The 20,229-nt window shown below is 42.8% G+C and overlaps 1 protein-coding gene across 1 annotated transcript in view; it reads right to left on the bottom strand.

Moving 5' to 3' along the window:
• Positions 1-3,074: 3,074 nt before the first annotated feature.
• PLCXD3 (phosphatidylinositol-specific phospholipase C, X domain containing 3) overlaps positions 3,075-20,229 on the bottom strand; it is an 81,352-nt gene continuing 64,197 nt past the window's right edge. Inside the window, exon 3 of the mRNA XM_010585793.1 lies at positions 3,075-3,270. Coding sequence (XP_010584095.1) covers positions 3,114-3,270 — 157 coding nt within the window. The 3' untranslated portion in view covers positions 3,075-3,113. The remainder of the gene's footprint in view (positions 3,271-20,229) is intronic.

The raw sequence follows: 20,229 nt of genomic DNA, 5'->3' as shown, positions 1-20,229 counted from the left end.
AGAGAGTTTTAGCTGCATATGGGTGGCAAAACAGGGCTCTTGAATGGTCCAGTTGTGCTGCATAGTCCCTTCTGGCTTGCTCTTTTCTGGCAAGATCTCCCAAACAGTATCAACAGGGAGTGCATCCCTATCAGGACTTACAGTTTTGGGGCCTTGCAGATGAAATTACCAGAAAAGCACAAACCGTATGCCCCTCACACACCTTTTTGTTTTAGTGATTAAGGCAAGTTGTTTACCTGTCCCCAACATAAAGTGCTGTGCTTCTCCAACAGAAAGGAGATCGACAGCTAAATGAAAACATGATTTTTCTGATCAAAATATAGTATTTTGCTAAGATTTTTTCCCCATTAATGAAGAAACTATATGATTTGGCTATTATCCTTCTTGTCAGAGGATTTTTTTTTTTTTTTGCTTTACTTCTATTTTCCAGCACCCCAATGACAATTAGAATAAAACTGATGCTAAGCGAACATTCCATAATAACACTAACAAGCTCAAGATAGCTCTATATTTATTCATATATACAGCCGCGCGCGCACGCGCGCGCACACACACACACACACACACACTTTTATTAAATACAGCAGAACATTTGCCTTGAGTACATCTCTGTGTAAGCGAAAAGCTCAGTGTGCCTGTTGTGTGTCTGAGCTGGGGGGTCCCAGAAGGAACTCGGTGCTGTTGATGCTCTTGGTTTCAACAGAATTTCAGTCAGAATCCAAACAAAGAAAGCTAGTTTTTGCTCCACCCAAGGATTCAGATTACTTTACTATATTACAAGGATAGGTTAACTCTTTTGACTATACTTAAGCAGCTGAAGGGTGACAAGAAGAGTCTGGAAGCAAACAAATCCAGCTAAACAGAAAAATGGAAAGAGCATTTCACACCACATCACCAACATTTTTATGTTTCTATGTGGGACACTCACATAGGGTGGGTTCAAAAAACCATAAATGCTCATGTTTCATTTTATGTGTCTGTTGCATGAATTTTGCTTGGAGAGCCTGTGGAAAATGCAAACAAAGTGCATCAACCCACCCCGTATCTTGCTTAGTTGTGGGTAAAAGCACTAGAGTCCTACCCGTCGTTCAATGCAAAGATGGGCTGTGACTCTTGGTAAATTTTTGAGGCAGTTCAGGTAAAGTTTTAATACTGTAAAAAACCTAACTGGCTTAGATCACAGATTACACTGGGGATGGGTCTTACAGTCCTAACCTATACAGAAAAAACTGCTACTGAAGGAGGCATCATAACTTTGTAACAGCTGCACAGTTTTTTTCAACCAAATTTATAATACTTCTGTCCAGAAACCCGAATATCACTATGCAAGTGTGCATGGATGTCTTTGTGTCATATACATACATATAAATGTGTCATTATACTACACATACACTTAAATGTTTCTTTATAGTACACACACACACACAGAGACTTTTTCCAAGGCACCCTCTCAGTACAAAATAGCAGCAAGTGTTCATTTTATTCCACTTCTTCCTAAACTAAAAACAACAACAAAAACCCTATATCCCCTCCTGTAACCTACCGGTTTGATATGACCATTTTTTGTTTTTCTAAACTCTGATGGTAGATGGTATTCCTTATCATTTGACAGAAAATAGCCATTCTCTTTTCTCACTCAACTAAAAGTTCTGGTAGTATCAGTGGAAACTTGCCCTTCATCTTATCCCATAAAGCCCTGCAATATTTCAAAGAGCATTTTCCTTGTAAGACATTATAGCATCTATTGTTTTGCACAAATGCAATGTTTTGCTTTCCAAAGTTGTGTGCCTGTGCACTGGTGTGTCCAGGAGATATGACTGATTGGATTGTATCAGTTAGGTGTCATAACAGTGGCAATGCTCTCATTTTATAAATCACCAAGTTTTCCATATATTTGAGTTTTATGTATGTTTCATTAAAAGTAGGATGATCAGTGATTCTGCTGCTAGAACAGTACCATTAAGTAGACTTCCAATCTTGTGTTATGCAGTATTATATCGCACAAACAATTTAAGGACTATAAAGTATTGTTATTAGCTAGAAATTGAACTACTACACTCTTGAGTACAGCAATTTTTCACTGATGAAACTGGCACTGATGTTTTTTGTAATCAGCAGAGAAGTACTGTGTTCGTAGCTGCCTTAAAGAGAAGCTTCGACTGCACTTATTCTTTTTCAGTTCAGTTTTAGTCCTGCAGAAAGTAGATTTCCAGTATGGGACAAAATCCTGCCCCCCTTACAGTACACAAAGTTACTGATCCTAGGCCCAATCCATGCCAGCTCCATGATAAACACAGGAAATTTTCCTATTAAATTCAGTGGGCGATGGGTCAGGGTCTTACATAAGATTAATCCTGGGAGGAAGTAGTGCTCCAAGCTGGCCTAACTTTGTTTCTGCTAGAACCAGGGAAAATTTGCACTGGCAGTTCCTAGTACAGAGTTAGGCCAGCATCACATATCTGCTGACTTGACCTGGGGCAGAGACATAGGAAAACCCCATTTTGAGAATGAAAAGCAAGCAGGATTTAATCCGTGCTCTGTGCAAGCTACGTAATACATCATGTTTACTGTCCACTGATTATGCGTGTGTTAGAGGCATGGCTTTGAATTTACTTCACAAAGACATTTAAACCTGTAGCTCACTGATAAATACAATCAGTTAAACCACTTAATAGATGAAGTGTAGCAGCTTAAAATTTTCAGGTCAGATATACTGTCCTCAGTCTCCCGCTTCAATGCTCACACTGTTGGGAATCCTGCTGTGGGCAGGCAGAGGGCAATATACATCCCATCGCTCCAAAAGCAGCAAATTTATTGGCACTGTTCATAACCATAGAAGAGACATGAATCGCATTTGGTACCTCATGGAAAACATGTAAATGGCCTTCTTTTATCAAACATTGTAAACATGTTTAGTTTTGCTCTTCACATGAAACACAAATGTAAAAAAATGATCATAATTGATTAAAACATTTCCCCTACACCCACCCACTAAAGCCCTAAACACCTCAGTGTGTTATAGGAAGATTAGTGTTTTACAAGATAATTCTTTTAAAATGCAATCTTTTTTTTTCAATTCTAAATAACGCAGCAACACACGCATTATAGTACTATCAAGTAGTGTCATCTTCACCTTCATCCAGGGCATAGTTGAGCTTTATGACTGTGCTGATAAAGTCACCAAGTTCTACAAAATCTGCAGTGATAATATTCACACCACTTTCTCCTGGTTTCTGAGTTCGGACCCACTGCATCATTGCAGGAAGAGCCCTAAGGAGAAAACAGGAACAATAGTTACTTATAAAGCAGTGAGACAAATGCATCGAGGCAGGATTTACCAACAATGACTCCTATTGATCTTACTAGCTTTCTAAGGGAACCATGTAAGAAAGGACACAGGTTAGTGCTCAGGCTTTTTGAAAACGCTTCTTTTTATAATCTTCATTTTCTATGCAAATACTATGTTGATTGCATTTCAACTTCTCCGTAGAAAAGAATGAAAGGAAGCTCATACAGGCTCACAGTAATTATTGATCTTGCCTAGGGGCAAGGGCATGGACCAGATACCTTTCCGCTATCATTTGGCCTTATGACTCCATGGGAACTGTTTATGGAAAAAGAATTAATGGAGAACTCAAGCCATTTGCAAAGCATGCTTGACACATTCAAGGAAATACCAAAAATAATATTTTGGGGGACACTGGAGCAACCATGATTTCTACAGTAGAAGTACAGCATTTACCAAATATCCTTTCTCTCCCAGTATTAATATACTAGCCATGAATTATATTTAATCATAAACCAGTGGTTAGTAACTGAAATAAAAAGCACCACAGTCATATTGACTCTTTTCTAACATGGTATATTTTTATTATGTCAGACCCTAAGCACAGGAATACTGAGGTGTAAAAGATGTCTGCCTAACTGGGTTTGTGAGTATAAAGAAATTTTTCTGATCTCACGAGAATATAAACTAATGATCACAAGAAATATCTGTGGGAAAATAAAGGGCTCCCCAGTCCTGCTGAAGAAGTCAAGCAGCAAGATCCAGTTTTCAGAAGACAGAAGTTAACAGAGCTCGAAAAAAATAAGGTACAGATTTTTCAGAGGAAGGGCATTTTTGAGAGAAAGGGTAATTGACCATTGAAACAAACTCCCAACGACTGTGACAAACTCTGTAGCACTTGGAGTCTCAAATCAAGCCTGGATGTCATTCCAAAAATACACTCTCAGTCAACCTCAAGCTGCTGAGTTAAATAAAAGAACCTATGGACTGGGCAGGGCTGCAGTCAGTTTAGGTGACCATTGTGTTCTCCCTTTGCTCTAAAATCCATAAATCCGTGATTCCCCCTCAGCCAGCATGTTGTACAGCCTTTTTCACAGAGGCAAGGTACATGTAAAATGTTGGTCAGACAGGAATTTAAAACAAGCTGAACATGCTGAACCTAAATCTGCTCCCAAAAGCTTTAAGAAAACACATCCAAAGAAAAGAGAACTAGTAGCAGACACAGATTGTACTTGTCAGTGGCCACCAGAATCATTTTTTAAAACAACTTAGTACAGAAAAAACCCAAGCGGTTATAATTAGCCCCCTCTATGATTTTAGAGGAGGAGAATGCAAAACACCAAGGTTTTGCTTCAGCTTAAATCTACCTTAAGAAAGATCCACGTTTAAGCCCAGCAACACATTTTATTTCACTCATTGATTCAGTATTACTGAAGTATGTGTATGTATGCATACCAGGTCATAAAACTGAACTTAAGCACTCTGCTATATAAGAAACCAGCGAGCATCTTTAGATTTAAGTTTATGTAATCCTGAAAAGCTGCACTCTGTGTAACTGTAACAGGCACAGGTCAGGTGTTAAATATCCAGCAATGCCTGGACTGTTCGAAAAGATCTGTGAAAAACCAGAACCAGGTCAGATCTCAGCAAAACAGCATGGACCGCCAAGGTGATAAAAAGCAGCTCAAAGCAGCTGAAAAACTCCACTGCATCTTCACATGCAAGAGATACTGCTGAACACTGGACAAAGACACAAGGCTGAACTTCTAAGATAGCAGTATGTTGCCTTTGTCTTTAATATCACCCTGTTCAAGCTCAAAGAGTTTCAGGTTTAAAGGTGAACTGATTGATTGTAGGCAGGCACAGATTTTTTTCTTCCTTCCTTCTGCGTAAGTTGATACCCTTGGTATTTTATGCCCCTTTGAGGCATACATAATTTCGTTTGGTGTCCTTTATTTGTTCTGAGGCTGGTTCTGATGTAATTCTGTCTCTAGACCATAGAGTTTGCTGTCTATACACCTAGCCATATAGACTGAAATTCCTTTTTCCTACTGTGTTCTTATTAAGCCAGCCCTTAACAGATGCCTCCTTAAACTCAGTCTGCCCTGCCATTTGATCTCCAGTTAGGCTTGGTAGTTAAACAGGTTATTTATATTTTACTGATATTTCACACAGGACACAGTTGCAAGAGCTTTTGCCCATATGCAAACTGTTAGATAAAGTCACAGGAACCTTTTGTTCATGAGACTAGAGAGCATTCGAAGAGAAGTCAAAAAGTGAATCATATTATCCAACAAAAAGTTTATTTGCATAGCAAAGGCAAAGAACACAATCCTGTAAAAAAAATAACTGAACAAAAGATCCCACTGACTTTAAAGATTTGATCGAGGCTATACAACTCTGCTTATGATAGAAATTCATGGAAAAAGCCCATACAGATCATCTTCCTCCCATAGTGCCATCCTGAAAGTGCATTACATCAATGACTGTTCAGAAACCACACGTTGCTCAGTTTCAGTACAAATATTTCACATGCTCACAATAATTATTAGAATAAGCCTGCTTTAACATTTCTCAGGGTGCCTTTGTGATAGCAGCACAAACCTTGCTCACGCTTCCTTGTAATTTCCAGTCTCTGCATGCCTCAAACTAGTAATTGTTCTCATTAAGGGTTTTAGTCAGAGGAACACAAACCATGCTGTGTGGCAGCCACCTACATGAATGTGCTCGCAGAAACCCAGTACATACCATGGTCTTTGTAGATATTCTTGCAATGTTGATAAGAAACAATTTTGCACATGAGCATAAGCAAGCTTCTCAGCTTGCAAACCCTAATAGCATCACCGCCCCTGAGTTAGGCAGGTCCTGCCCCTCCTATGGAGGATGTTGATGTCCATGCTTAAGGGTCTCACCAAAGCTCTGGCACCAATGGTTCAGGTCCCAACCCTGCAAGGGCTGCGGACAGCCCAGCCACGTGAGTATGGGCCATGCCTGTAGATACTCAAGGTTATAATCTCTGCTGTTACCCCACTAACTACAGTGGTGTAGTCATACTGTAACTACATCCACAACTGCATTGTGCTAGTGTAGTGAGTTTTCCTAATAACACACTGTCACGCTGGTAATTATGACAGCAATGCCACTATTGAAACTGCATGCAGGACAGGCTCTTGCTCTCCTGAGGGCAACCTCAAGTCTTCCATCCCTCCTGTGCCTCAGCTGCCTCCGCTGTAAATGATGCAGTGAAAGCTGGATGAGTTGATCAGGAGTACTACTGGCCTCAGAGATATGTTGTGAGGTTTCAGTGCTGTGAGTAAATGTTCTGAAGGGCAAAAAAGATGAAAAGTCCTACATTAATGTGCTACAAACAAAGAGCCAGGCAGCTGGGAAAGTTGACAGACACAGAATGCTGTCAGCCCTTAAACTCACTGAAGTCGGCTGTGTCCCACAGCTGTGCAGTCCAGCCCTTGCAGCCAGAATCCCGGTTCTTGGGAAGAATCACTTCTAACTCCTAAGGGTTGCAAAAGCCACCATGTAACACTGAGCCACACACACAGAAGAGTGCTGCTTGCCTTAGCCTAGAGCCAGGGAAGAGAGAAGGTGTGCTCGTCAGCAAAACCTGCATGGGGAGAAAGAGAGTCTCCTCCTCTCACCCCCACTACCTAAGGCACTGTTTTCACCCCGCTGCAGCTCCACTGACCTGGGTCAGGGCTGGCCAGGTCTGACGCTGCCAGGCCGGTGCAGTACTGCCCTACAAACTAGCATCTGAAGTTGTCTCCTTTTGCCACGTCCCCGGCAGGAGGGGAGGGCTAGCAGCATGAGCAGGGCAGGGGGGGGAAAGCCACAGGACTGGGGGGCTTGAGCAGTGGCGGGGAAGGAGGGGAACGGCATGTTACCTGGGTTTGACTACAGATTGGGATCAGTAATCTTGGTGAACAAACAATCTTCTGTCCTGAAGGAGTGTGTAGAATGTATCATTTATTTGCACTGACTGGGAACTAGGAGGTACCAGACTGCTGCCCCTCACACCCAGGAGGGCGAGAGCAGGGGGATGAAAGCGATGTGACCGGCTGCGAGGTGAAAGGACCTTGTGGGAAGGGCTATGGTCCCATCCCGGCCCAACACCACTGCACCCCGCCACCCACGCTACCCAGCAGCCTCCCGTAGGGCTCTCAGACTTGCCAAAAAGTCTCTATGATAAGGGGGAGAGTGGAGGAGATCTAGGCAGTAGGGACCTACCTACGCTGGACAACACAGTGTCATGCAGAGATCTTTGATGTGGCTTGTCTTCTGAGACTAGCTTTTATCTCTAGATGGCACCTCATTAGGTCAATCAGAGGTACTCGTCATTTGGGCATGGCTTGGGTATCAGGATGGCTTACATCATGCATGCAAACATGCCCTACATCACCATTTCCAGACTTTTTTTGTTGAGAAGCCGTGTACTTTCTCATATAGCATGGCTACAGCTATTTTCATTTACAACCCAGTAAAACCTAGAAGTCTCAGCTTTGACAGTTGTTTTATTACCCCTATTTTCCCCGTTCTGTTTGCTTGCTTGTATAAACAGAAATGCATGCAGATTTCTTTTTAAGTTTTTCACTTCTTTCAGGAACCATTTTCTGATGCATTAAAGAACTCAGCTGAGAAACACTGCCCTAAACTACAAAACATGCATAGCCCTTTTCAAAGCTATTGAATATACGAGACCTCTTTTTTTTTTTAACCTATCAAAGATCTCAAGCAGACTCCAATGGTATTGAATTGTGTTTAAAAAATAATAATTAAACATCCAAGTAGGTTCAGTTCAAGCAGCAAAACTGTGAGTCCCATTACAAGCTTTCAGAAAGAAAATATGACCTAACTAATTGCATTAAAATTTGCTTTAAAAAATTTGCTCTTAGGCTATTTTGGTTCAGAAAGAGGGGTGGTGGTTTTTTTTTTTTTAATGCCTGAGTCATCAAAGCCTGACAACGTGACAGAAGACTAATGACAGCAGCGCTCTAAGACAGGACTTCCCGTGGTGAAACAGCCGTTCCTCTCTGCAGAGCTTTCAAGGGAGAGGAGGAGGAAAAGCAACTCTGTGAATGCAAAACAAAAGGGCTGTTCACTGTTCAGTGAGAGTTTGATCACTAAAGGCAGAGAACAGGTTTTCTTCTGGAGTGCAGGGAGCCAGTACAACCGAATCCAGAGTGAGAAACTGGTCTCATTTACAGAGTGCGATGCTGCCTAGCATTCAGTGCCCATTACCAGTAACACCAGCGAGAACTGAAGCAAGTCCACTTGCTCAGGGCAAAGTGACGTGTGGTATTTCTTCCGTCTCCAGCAAAGTGCACACACTGCCTCCCTGCAGCCTTTTGCAAATAGGTGTTGCTGTTCAAGAAAAATAGCACTTCTCTGCAGGACAATGTACTCACACAAGCCTGAATCTGAAACCCTGTACTCTTTAACTCCCCCCCCCCCCCCCCCCACCCAATCCTACCCACACTCACAAGCACACTGATTAATTCTGGAGCCATAATTCAGCACACACTGACTTCGGCTTTTCAAGGATGCTGAGAATTCATTGCTCCAGTGGGAGCAGTGGATGTCTCGTGTGTCACTGAATCATAAAAAGCACAACTGGAAAGAACCTTGAAAAATCATTCAAGTTCACCCAGCCCATCCTGGGCAGCATCAGCTACACAAAGATCAACAATACAAACCACTCCTGGTAAATGTTCAGTTTAATCAGTACTTACAAGCCCCAGTGATGGAGATATCACAACCTTCCTCAGTATTCAGAGCATTCCTATGTAAATATCCTTATACATCCTCATTAGTTTCAACTGGAGTACCCACAAATAGATGCCACCAAAAATAATGGCATTAAGGTGTGCTGCTCAAGAGTGGTCACCATGTCCTCACTCTGATCCCGCTAAAGATTTACTGTTCATCAGTAAATAAGCTTCCCTGCAGAACATGAACCTTAGGCACCATTCCACAGTACATCATTCTACCATAATTTTCTCTGTGGCAAAACTAGTTTAAAAGGTCCTTTTCTTTCACATGCCAGCTGTTTGTTTCTGCTCCCTGATCAAAATTTACCATTCTCTCAGTTGTGCTAATAGACCTGTAGGGACAAAATAAAAACCAGCACATGAAAACAGTCTGGATTAACAGAAACAAATCAACCATTTTTGCTCTCCCTCTGTCCCAAATGGCCCAGTTCATTGATGAGATTTGATTTATAACAGGACCTCCCAAATTGTTGGATCAACAAAACCAAGGAACAAATGAACTGAAGCACAGAGATTTACATGAGCTTGGCATGAAGGGGCTGGGAAGGAACTCCTTAGATTTAGTTCCTCACCCCTCAGATCCTCTCTAGGCAGCAGTAGCGTGGCCACAAAATTGGCATTACTAAGGCCAGACTGACTAGAATAGGAAAATTTGGGGAACTCCGGGTGAAATTTTATTATTAATAGTCTCGAAGGCACACAGGTGGGAATTCCCTTCCCCGGATCCTGAATGGACTTTACACTGCCCATGAGCTGTCGTTTTGCAAGAACTACCTACATTAACATCCAACAGCCCTGGATTTATTCTTCTGAAATGGTTATCTATAATTCAGTCATCTCCAATTGCTTTATACAGTTTGGAAATGCATCTAATCAGATGACACAGACTACCGTGCTGGGGTCAGATGAATATTTTAACATAATTATCATAGTGCTGTACTCTGCAGAGTCACCAGGGGCCAGATGGCTTCGCTCTCCTGTTGAGCTGTTGTTGGCTTTCTGGGTTTCATTTTTAAGGGGAAGCAGAAATGAGCTCAGAAGGGCCATTCCTGTCCTCCCTTCAAAGAACATTGCAGCTGAGTTTATTGAACCTACTCCTCTATGCCTGTATAAAAATGCAATGGAATATTTAATACCAGCAAATGGTGGCTCTGGAGGTGATTAATGTTCAACATCCTATTTTTCCCTGATTCAGTGTTTTTAGCCATTGCACTTAGGGCATTAACTAATAGCATTAGGAATGCAGACAGCTGCAAAAGGACTCAGCTGACCTTGTAATCTCATTAATGAGGCAACTCTAGTATTTTGGCTACTCTCTTGGTCAATGTAGTAGAGAATTAGAGGGCAATGCCAGAGCTAAAACCATCAACTGCTACCACACAAAGTGAGGCATTTAGCTTTTACATCATGACTGAAGAAGGTCTTATAACACATGTAGTTACGCTACTATGGACAAATACATGATAGTCCATGGATTAACAGGAAAACTACTGCCTGCCATGAGGATGCCTGTGTTCAGAGGCTGGCTTTTTGCAGTGATCAAGCAGATCAAGTCAGACAAGGTCATCAACTGCTCTTCTAATCTGGACTTGTGCAAAGCATTTGACACTGTCTGGCATGATATTTCTAAATTGCAGACACAGGGATTTGACAGATGGACCACTCGGTGGATAAGGAATTGGCTGGATGGTTGCACTCAAAGACCTGTGGTCAATGGCCTGATGTCCAAGTGGAGAGCAGCGATGAGTGGCATTCCTCACAGTTGGTATTGGGACTGACACTGTTTAACATCTTTGTCAGCAACACAGGCAGCGGGATTGAGTACATCCTCAGCAAGCCTGGCAACAACACCAAGCTGTGTGGTGCAGCTGACACACCTGAGGGATGGGATGCCATCCAGAGGGACCTTGACATGCTTAAGAGGTGGGCCTGTGCAAAGTTCATGAAGTTCAACAAGGCCAAGTGCAAGGTCCTGCACCTGGGTCGGGGCAACCCCTAGTATCAATACAGGCTAGGGGCTGAAGGGATCAAGAGCAGCCCTGTGGAGAAGGACTTGGGGGTGTTGGTTGACAAGAAGCTCAACATGACCCGACAATGTGCATCTGCAGCCCAGAAAGCCAACCGTGTTCTGGGCTGCATCAAAAGAAGCATGACCAGCAGGTCCAGGGAGGTGATTCTGCCCCTCTACTCTGCTCTTGTGAGACCCCACCTGCAGTACTGCGTTCAGCTCTGGGGCCCCCAACATAAGAAGGACAGGGACTTGTTGGACTGAGTTCAGAGGAGGGCCACGAAGATGATCAGAGGGCTGGACCACCTCTCCTATGAAGACAGGCTGGAGAGTTGGGGTTGTTCAGCCTGGAGGAGAGAAGGCTCTGGGGAGACCTTACAGCAGCTTTCTAGTGCCTAAAGGAGGCCTACAGGAAAGGTGGGGAGGGACTTTTGACAAGGGCATGTAGTGATAGGACAAGGGGTAATGGCTTTAAACTAGAGGAGGGTAGATTTAGATTAGATGCAAGGAAGAAGTAAGTTCTTCACTGTGAGGGTGGGGAGGCACTGGAACAGGTTGCGCAGAGAGGCTGTGGACGCCCCATCCCTGGAAGTGTTCAAGGCCAGGTTGGATGGGGCTTTGAGCGACCTAGTCTAGTGGAAAGTGTCCCTGCCCATGGCAGGATTGTTGGAACTAGATGATCTTTAAGGTCGCTTCCAACCCAAACCATTCTGTGATTATATGATAATGTTATCTCTTTGAAGATCACATAGGGGAGTGTCCTGGTTTCAGCTGGGATAGGGTTAATTGTCTTCCTAGTAGCTGGTACAGTGCTGTGTTTTTGAGTTGGGTGTGAGAAGAATGTTGATAACGCTGATGTTTTCAGTTGTTGCTAAATAATGTTTAGTCTGAAGTCAAGTATTTTTCAGCTTCTCAATCCCAGCCAGCAAGAAGGCTGGAGGGGCACAAGAAGTTGGGAGGGGACACAGCCAGGGCAGCTGACCCAAACTGGCCAGCGGGGTATTCCATACCATGTGACATCACATCTAGTATGTAAACTGGGGGGAGGGGGATGGGGGGAATTGCGGCTCGGGGTCTAGCTGGGTGTCGATCAGCAGGTGGTGAGCAATTGCACTGCGCATCATTTGTACATTCCAATCCTTTTATTATTGCTGTTGTCATTTTATTAGTGTTACCATTAACATTATTAGCTGCTTCTTTTCTGTTCTATTAAACTGTTCTTATCTCAACCCACGAGTTTTACTTCTTTTCCCAATTTTCTCCCCTGTCCCACTGCAGGGGGCGGGGGGGGAGTGAGCGAGCAGCTGCATGGTGCTTAGTTGCTGGCTGGGGTTTAAACCACAACAGGGAGAAACATCTTCCATTTTCATAACAGTGGTACAAGTCTTAAGGTATGAAAAATGGAAGGGAACAGAGAGATCCGAGTGCTGTTCAGACGTCATTCCTTTCAACCTACTGTGGCCCAAACAGAGATAAGCCTGAACACTCATTCACACAAGTGCCTGCATGTGGCATAGCTTACCTGCTTGAGACCGCTGGTCCTGGTCCCAGTTCCACACAGAAATGTGACTGTTCAAGAAATGCCAAGAATTTCACAGAAATTACAAGAAGCATGGACTATAAAAGTGGGAACTGGAACTTATTCCACTGCCTGTGAAACAGAGAAAACCTCTGCTTTACATAAGAAAACATCTGTCACCTATCAAGGGAATAGCTAGGTTTGTGGCTTTTTCCCCCCTATCCTCTCTTTAAAAAAAGAGTTATGATTGATTCATACACTCATTACGCTTGAATCCACTGTATTAAAGCATTCAAATCAGGTGTCAGAGTTAACTGCAGAGTGGGAACTGCTTTGACACAGGTGTATGTTGTAGACCATTCACGGCCAAGTTTTCCTCCAGCAGACTCAGCCAAGGGCTTCGTTTTCTCCAAGGGTTGCCACCATGTGTCATCTGGGACCTTTCAAAGAGCTCCTCCTGCTGAGGAGCTTGGTAGGGGACTCCAGGTACAGAGAGCTGCCCAGCTACTCCCCAGTTCACAGTTTCACTTGCTGCTGATGGCTCGGCCCAGAATCTTGGAACACAGATGAATTAGCTGAGCGATTCTGAAAATCTCACTTTGAATAACTGGAAAAATTAGTAAAAATGTAGGTATCACTACCAGGGAAAGCAGAGCAGCTAGGTGGAAGGCAGAGTTTATTTAAGAAACTTCTGGCTGCCAGCACTATCACTCCACTGTGTGACCTGTAACAGAACTTCACACATCACAGTTTCCACTGAAATAGGTACTACAATAAATCTAAATTACTTAATTAAATAGGTAAAATGTGGGTATTTTTTTCAGTCTAATAGCGTAGCCTGCAAAATTAATGTTTTCTTCCTGCAGATGCTTCAAAATTAAACTAAATGTCACCTATATTTGAATCTTGCTATTGAATACAAAGCAAAGCAATTTCCATTTTCTTTCAGATAAACCGCTCTAGGTGGTTCTAATTTTTTTGTTCCATCAAATGGAGATATAAAGTCAGTCTGCAGTGGCAGAGAACAGCAACCAAAGTATACAATACTGCACACAGCTGTTTTGTGATAGTACTTTGTTCAGTATATTATACAATACATGATTCAGACAGACATACTGTGGAATAATTTACATTGAATGTAATGTTGAAAAATGCAAGAAAAATAACCATACTCAAATCAGAGAAAGTTGCAGTAAAGAGATGGGTCTTGCATCATTCCCAGGAATTTAACACTTATGGATTCTTCAGAGAAGGTGGAAGTCTGCTTCATTCGTGAAACATCAGCAAGCATATTACAATGAAGCAATCCACCCAACAAAGTTTAAATGGAAAATTACAACAAAAATAATTGCCTTTGAAAAAAGGTACAGGGAAATAGTCATTTTTCATCACTGATGCTATCTGGACAGCAAGAAGAAGCAGAGAATATAGTAAGAGCTTCAGGCTGCACATCCAAGTAACAGAAATTGGGCACAGTTACAGCTCTGATTTGAATGATGTTGTGATTAAAAGAAGTCAGAAAATGAGATGGTAGGGGACAAAATTATATAGGAACATCCAGTTTTTCAGTTAATTAAAAAAATTAAATGTCTAGTTAATGTTCAACGTAGCCAATTAAACATTCTTCTCTTACTTTTTGGTCCTTTAAAATTTATGTCATTTTAAATTAGATGTCATTTTAAAATAAGTTATTTTGAAACTGTCAGAACACTTCATTATTTCCAAAACACTAAGCTGGAAAATATCAAGATGAAATGTTTTCCTACATATTTTCCTCAAATACAAGTAGTCATCAAGCTTGACCCAATTTCACAAATAGTATCAATGGTGCTCACAAATCTGTTTTTCCAGCAAATTTCTGTTTAGCATGAAAATTCCTCCCTGCTGTACCTCTCTCCATCTGAGGCACCACCTCTTCTGCTTCCTGCTGTCATTTCCTTCAATTATATTAGCAACTGCCTTTTTGCGTGGACTGAACTTCCTCCACATCTTTCTCCACCAAGCCTTCACCTGCAAAGCTAATTTTATCATTTCCCTTGCAAGGTGTGTATCAAATAGATACTCAGCACTAAGGATCCTTATTATACTGCTGTCATTGTCACCTAGGTTTTTGCCACCCAGCCCCCCTGCCCGGACCCCAGACTGGGGGGAGAGGGGGAGGTCTAGGGTCATCACACACCCACTAGCTCCTCCACAACAACTGCTTCATCTCACCGGAGAGGGAGACTAAGCTGCTTATTAGCCTTTACACATTTTCTGGCTTCTAGCTCTGGACTCACACAGCTAAACCAGTTTTGTTAATCAGCTGGATCCCAGAGGCAATATCCTCCTAAATAGCATCCTAGGCATTGCTGTGAATCATTTACCAGGAGCAGCCTTTGCTGAGCTGTTCCTCATTCCTTCCACTTGTTTTCCTCACAACCCAGTGCTTACAGCCCAAAGCATTCATATGATAAACCTGGTATTATACCAATTATAATTATGCCAAATAGAGCACCCAGGAGATATTATGGAATAGCCACTGCTCTTTCACAGTGCGAAATGTTTGTTCTGGCTACAGCTGGGAGAGACACGCTTCCCGGGCTACATTCCTGCCAAGGTGTTCCCACATCAGGAGGACTTGTGCCCCAAACACAGACTTCTCTGACTCCTCAGTAACCACTGGGTCTATGAACAAATACCGCAAGAGTGCCAGCTTCCCCATCCCCGGGCAGTGGCTGCTCATGTGCCTTGAGACCAGACTGTTCCCGGGGCTCCTGCGAGCAACCCAGCGGAGAGGAACGCTGCGCCGTGTGGTCCTGTCCCGCCACCTCCAGTGACAAACCAAGTGGCACGGACAAGACCGCGCACAGCTGCCTTCAAAAAAGCAGCCATGACATTCTCCCGTGGAAGGGGGCCTGGGAGGAATCCGCTAATGATCTCTGTTCCTCTTTTCAAAAGCTGACAGAACTCATCTTAAAAGCAGTCAGCTTTCTCACTCTCGCTTTTCCAGCTGTAAGACTGTTGGAAAACTTCACTGCTCTGATGGCAGGGAGCCCTTCTCTCACTTCCAGCCAAAATGTATTTAGTCAGTGTATAACTGTTGCTCCTGTGAGAACAGCGGCCTTTAGCCTAAACTATTCTTTTCCCTCCCTGGCATTTTTGCCCATGATATTTATAGACAGTAATCACATAGCCTCTCAGGCTTCACTGCGCTAGGATAAACAAGACAAGCTCTCTCAACGTCTTCACCAATTCATTCCCTGATTATCCTAGTTAGTAGTTCCTCTCTGCATCTGTGCCAGCTTTAATCTACTCCCCAGAACATGGATGATCAGAATTGCACAGGATATACAAAAAGATATCCCTATCCTGGACAGTAATATCGCCACTCTTCTGCACAAGCTGGAAGCGCCTCGGTGCGTATCAGGAAGATCCCGCTCTTTTTCCCAGATGCTTTCTGCTGAGGGCTCAGCTTTAGCCAGCCATGGGTGACACTCCAGCATCTGCCTTGCCTGGCTTCCCCAGCTGATGAGATCCCACCTTACCAGAGCATGCTCCCATGATTATGACCTTGCATTTTATACCACTGAATTCCAGCTCATTTCTAAATACTGCAGGCATCCAATTCTTGCTGTATGTTGCCTCACAGCTGTCTTCTGTTACGGTGATAGCCACTTTGTGTTATCAGCAAACTCCATTAGCAGTCTCCTACAGCTGAATCCAAGGTCCTTCATGGAAATACTAAAGACAACCAGGCTTTTTGAGGAATTCTGCCATTACCTTCTCTTCAGTCTGGTGCTTCCAACCAGTCCTAACTGCATTTCCAATTCCCAAATTCCATTTTGGTTGATAATATCCTACTTAACACTTTACCAGCTGCATTACTGAAATCCCAAAATTTTCCTGTAAAATCTCCATAGAATTAGTTACAGAAAAAAAAAAAAAAAAATCATTTGACACCATCCACCTTTGGCAAAACTTCATCAACATTTACCCTACTTTCCATTAACCTCTGTATTTTTAATTATCACTTCTGTCCAGGTAAGCTCTTAAGTCCCACCTTCTCCTGAAAGCTTGTGGGGGCTCAGACCATTCCCTGCTGTTTTTAGATAAAGGCGTTATGTTTTCTGCTCTCTACCCTAAACCACTGTTTTTATAGGTCTGCTTTAATGTGTGCAGTGCTCATGCTAGTCTTTCAGCAGTTCTGCTATGGAGATTAGACAGATCACTCTCCTCCCTGCTTGAACGTATTCACTTCTTACAGCTTTTATAAAACATCTTCCCCAGTGATATTGGGAGTTGCAAAGAAGGCTCCAAGAAGAATCCTGACAATTTAAACACTGGATGAAAAATTAACTTCCAAGCTCCACACTGAATATAGCAGAACTTGAAGATAAGCAGGATTAATACAGTTATTTTAACCAACTCACAAGGGCCTATCGTTAAGGTAACAGTGGTACAGTTTACTTACTGCACTGTGCAAAGGAATCCACTGAAAGGAATAAAATCTGCTTGTTTCACTCTGGTAGATATTTCTGCTGACCTTTGAGCCATCCTTTTTAACATTCATTACTGGCAGATTTTGTAATCAAATACTAACAGTCATCTTTTAGCTCAACCTTATAGCCCACAGTCTTGAAATGTCTAAATGATGCAATCAATGGCAACATAACATGACTGACAGCAAAATTCAGATCAGTCATAAAGCTGAGTCAGACCCTTCCACACTGCATAGTCCCAAATCACTAACTCCAGACTACATCTACCATCATGCTGTCTGCCTTGACCTCAAATAATTTTAAATTTTAAAGAGGGCAATCAGGCCATTTCACTTTTGGCCAAAATAATGAGGTTGAACTTTCCTAGAGAAAAGTAAAAACAGGTTCTGACTTATTTTTCCTGCAAAAACGTAAAAGTCCTGGAAATGTGCAACAGTAATACTTAGATGATAGTGTCTCCCTGAAGAACTCTGTCCTTCTGCAGTGTTTATTACCATGTACACCAGCTGAATTATTATTGTTAATAATACTGTTACTTTGTTTGGCCAGTGGTATTCACCCTATAGCTAATGGATAAAACCATAATTTCCAATAGTCATAAACAAACGTAAAATGAACAGTAGGAATGAGAGAAAAAGTATGATATCGTCTGCAGACTGTCACTTGATCAACAGTGATATCAAGAGGCAAGTAAAGGCTGGGTACTTCAGCACTAGATACCCACTGTGGTATTAAAGAGATCTGGCCCAAAACCAAGAACTGCTGTTCTGCGAGAAACTCCAGCATTTCAAACTGTGATTTTGTTTTGAATTAGAAAGCAAATACAAAATGTTGGCCTTTCCCATCAAATAAAGTTCAAGACCTATTTCTGAGTACAAAAATGAAAAGCTGGGAATATACAAACAGTATTAAATATTGCAGTTAACACTGTAACATAAATCTGAAGACAAGACAGAATTAATAGAAGTACAAAGTTGAAACGTTTTGACATAAAGTATTTTCCTAAAATAGACTTCTCCCTGGAGAAAAACACTGAAAGATGCATTCCTGAAAAAAAAAGTAGACTTCAAGATACCTGCAGTTTTCAATACAAAGCTGCACCAATGGAAAAAAAAAACAGTTTTGTAATCACTGGTTTAAACAATTTACAGAAATATGCACTTGCTGACACATCTAGAAAAACTAACAAATGTAGACCAAACTCTTAAAAAAAGGAAATAAAATATTAACAAATATATCACTGATGTGATCTCAAATAAGCTTTAAAAACAAAAATGTTTTGATGATTTGGAGAGCTCTTACTGGTTCAGATCAGCACTAAAAATAGGCAGACATTGTGAGAAGTCTCATGTTTCCAGGAATACTGGTAACTTCTCAGTTGATCTCATATTTTATTTAATGAGAGAGAATTCCACATTGATGAACTAGGGTTGTTACACCACAGATGAAACAAACCACATCACAGACCATCAGGGAAAAGGTAGACTAAAAAATGCATTATATAATTTGTAAAAATATAGCAAGGTATTGCAGGGGATGCATCAACAATAAACTAAAATCGTCCTGGAGTGAAGCCAGAATAGATATTTGGTTGAGACATGCTATAACGAAGAGGTCATAGAACCACAGAATAGTTTTGGTTGGAAGGGACCTAGTCCAAACCCTCTGCAATGAGCAGGGACATCTTCAACTACAGCAGGTTGCTCAGAGCCCCATTCAACCAGACCTTGAACATTTCTAGGAATGGGATATCTACAGCCTCTCTGGGCAACCTGTTCGAGTGTTTCACCACCCTCATTATAAAAAATTTCTTCCTTGTATCTAGTCTGAAGCTACCCTTTTTTAGTTTAAAACCATTACCCCTTGTCCTACTGCAACAGGCCCTACTAAAAAGTCTGTCCCCATCTTTCTTACAAGCCCCCTTCAAGTACTGAAAGGCTGCAATAAGGTCTCCCTGGAGCCTTCTCCTCCCCAGGTGAAACGACTCCACTCTCAGCCCTTCCTCACAGGAGAGGTGCTCCAGGCCTTTGATGATCTTTGTGGTTTTCCTCTCGACCTGCTCCAACAGGCCCATGTCTTTCCTGTGCTGAGGACCCCAGAGCTGAACACAGTACTCCAGGTGGGGCCTCATGAGAGCAGGGCAGAGGAGGACAATCACCTCCCTGGACCTGCTGGTCATGCTTCTTTTGATGCAGCCCGGGATACTGTTGGCTTTCTAGACTGCGAGAGCACATTGCTGGCTCATGTCCAGCTTTTCATGCACGGGTACCCCCAAGTCTTTCTCCGCAAGGCTGCTCTCAATCCCTTCATCCCCCAGACTGTATTGACACCAGGGGTTGCCCCAACCCAGGTGCAGGACCTTGCACTTGGCCCTGTTGAACCTCATGAGGTTTGCGTGGGCCCATTTCTCAAGCTTGTCCAGGTCCCTCTGGATGGCATCCCGTCCCTCAGGTGTGTCAACTGCACCACTCAGCTTGGTGTCACCTGCAAATTTGCTGAGGGTGCACTTGATCCCACTGTCTCTTGTCATTGTTGAAGATATTAAAGAGTACTGGTCCCAATGCGGACCCCTGAGGGACACTACTTGTCACTGACCTCCATCTGGATATTGAGCTGCTGACAACTACTCTCTGGATGCAACCACCCAGCCAATTCCTTATCTGCCAAAGAGTCCACCCATCAAATCCATATCTCTCCAATTTAGAGAGAAGGATGTTGTGGGGGACCGTGTCAGAGGCCTTACAGAAGTCCAGACAGATGACATCTCTAGCTCTTCCGCTGTCCACTAATGTAGCAGCTCCATCAGAGAAGGCCAGTAGGTTGGTCAGGCAGGACTTGCCCTTGGTGAAGCCATGCTGGCTGTCTCGAATCGCCTCCCTGTCCTCCCTGTGCCTTAGCACAGCTTCCAGGAGGACCTGTTCCATGATCTTCCCAGGCACAGAGGGGAGGCCGACAGGTCAATACTTCCCAGGGTCCTCCTTTCTACCCTTTTTAAAAATGGGTGCAATGTTTCCCTTTTTCCAGTCTCCAGGGACTTCACTTGACTTCTGTGACTTTCAAATATGATGGAGAATGGCTTGACAACTACATCAGCCAATTCCCTCAGGACTCTAGGATGCATCTTGTCAGGTCCTCTAGACTTCAGTATGTTCAGG

Source organism: Haliaeetus leucocephalus, unplaced genomic scaffold, assembly GCF_000737465.1.
Source record: "Haliaeetus leucocephalus isolate CR32 unplaced genomic scaffold, Haliaeetus_leucocephalus-4.0 Scaffold120, whole genome shotgun sequence".
Classification (NCBI taxonomy): domain Eukaryota; kingdom Metazoa; phylum Chordata; class Aves; order Accipitriformes; family Accipitridae; genus Haliaeetus; species Haliaeetus leucocephalus.
Note: the sequence above shows the minus strand (reverse complement) of the source record. Positions and strands in the feature narration are given on the sequence as shown.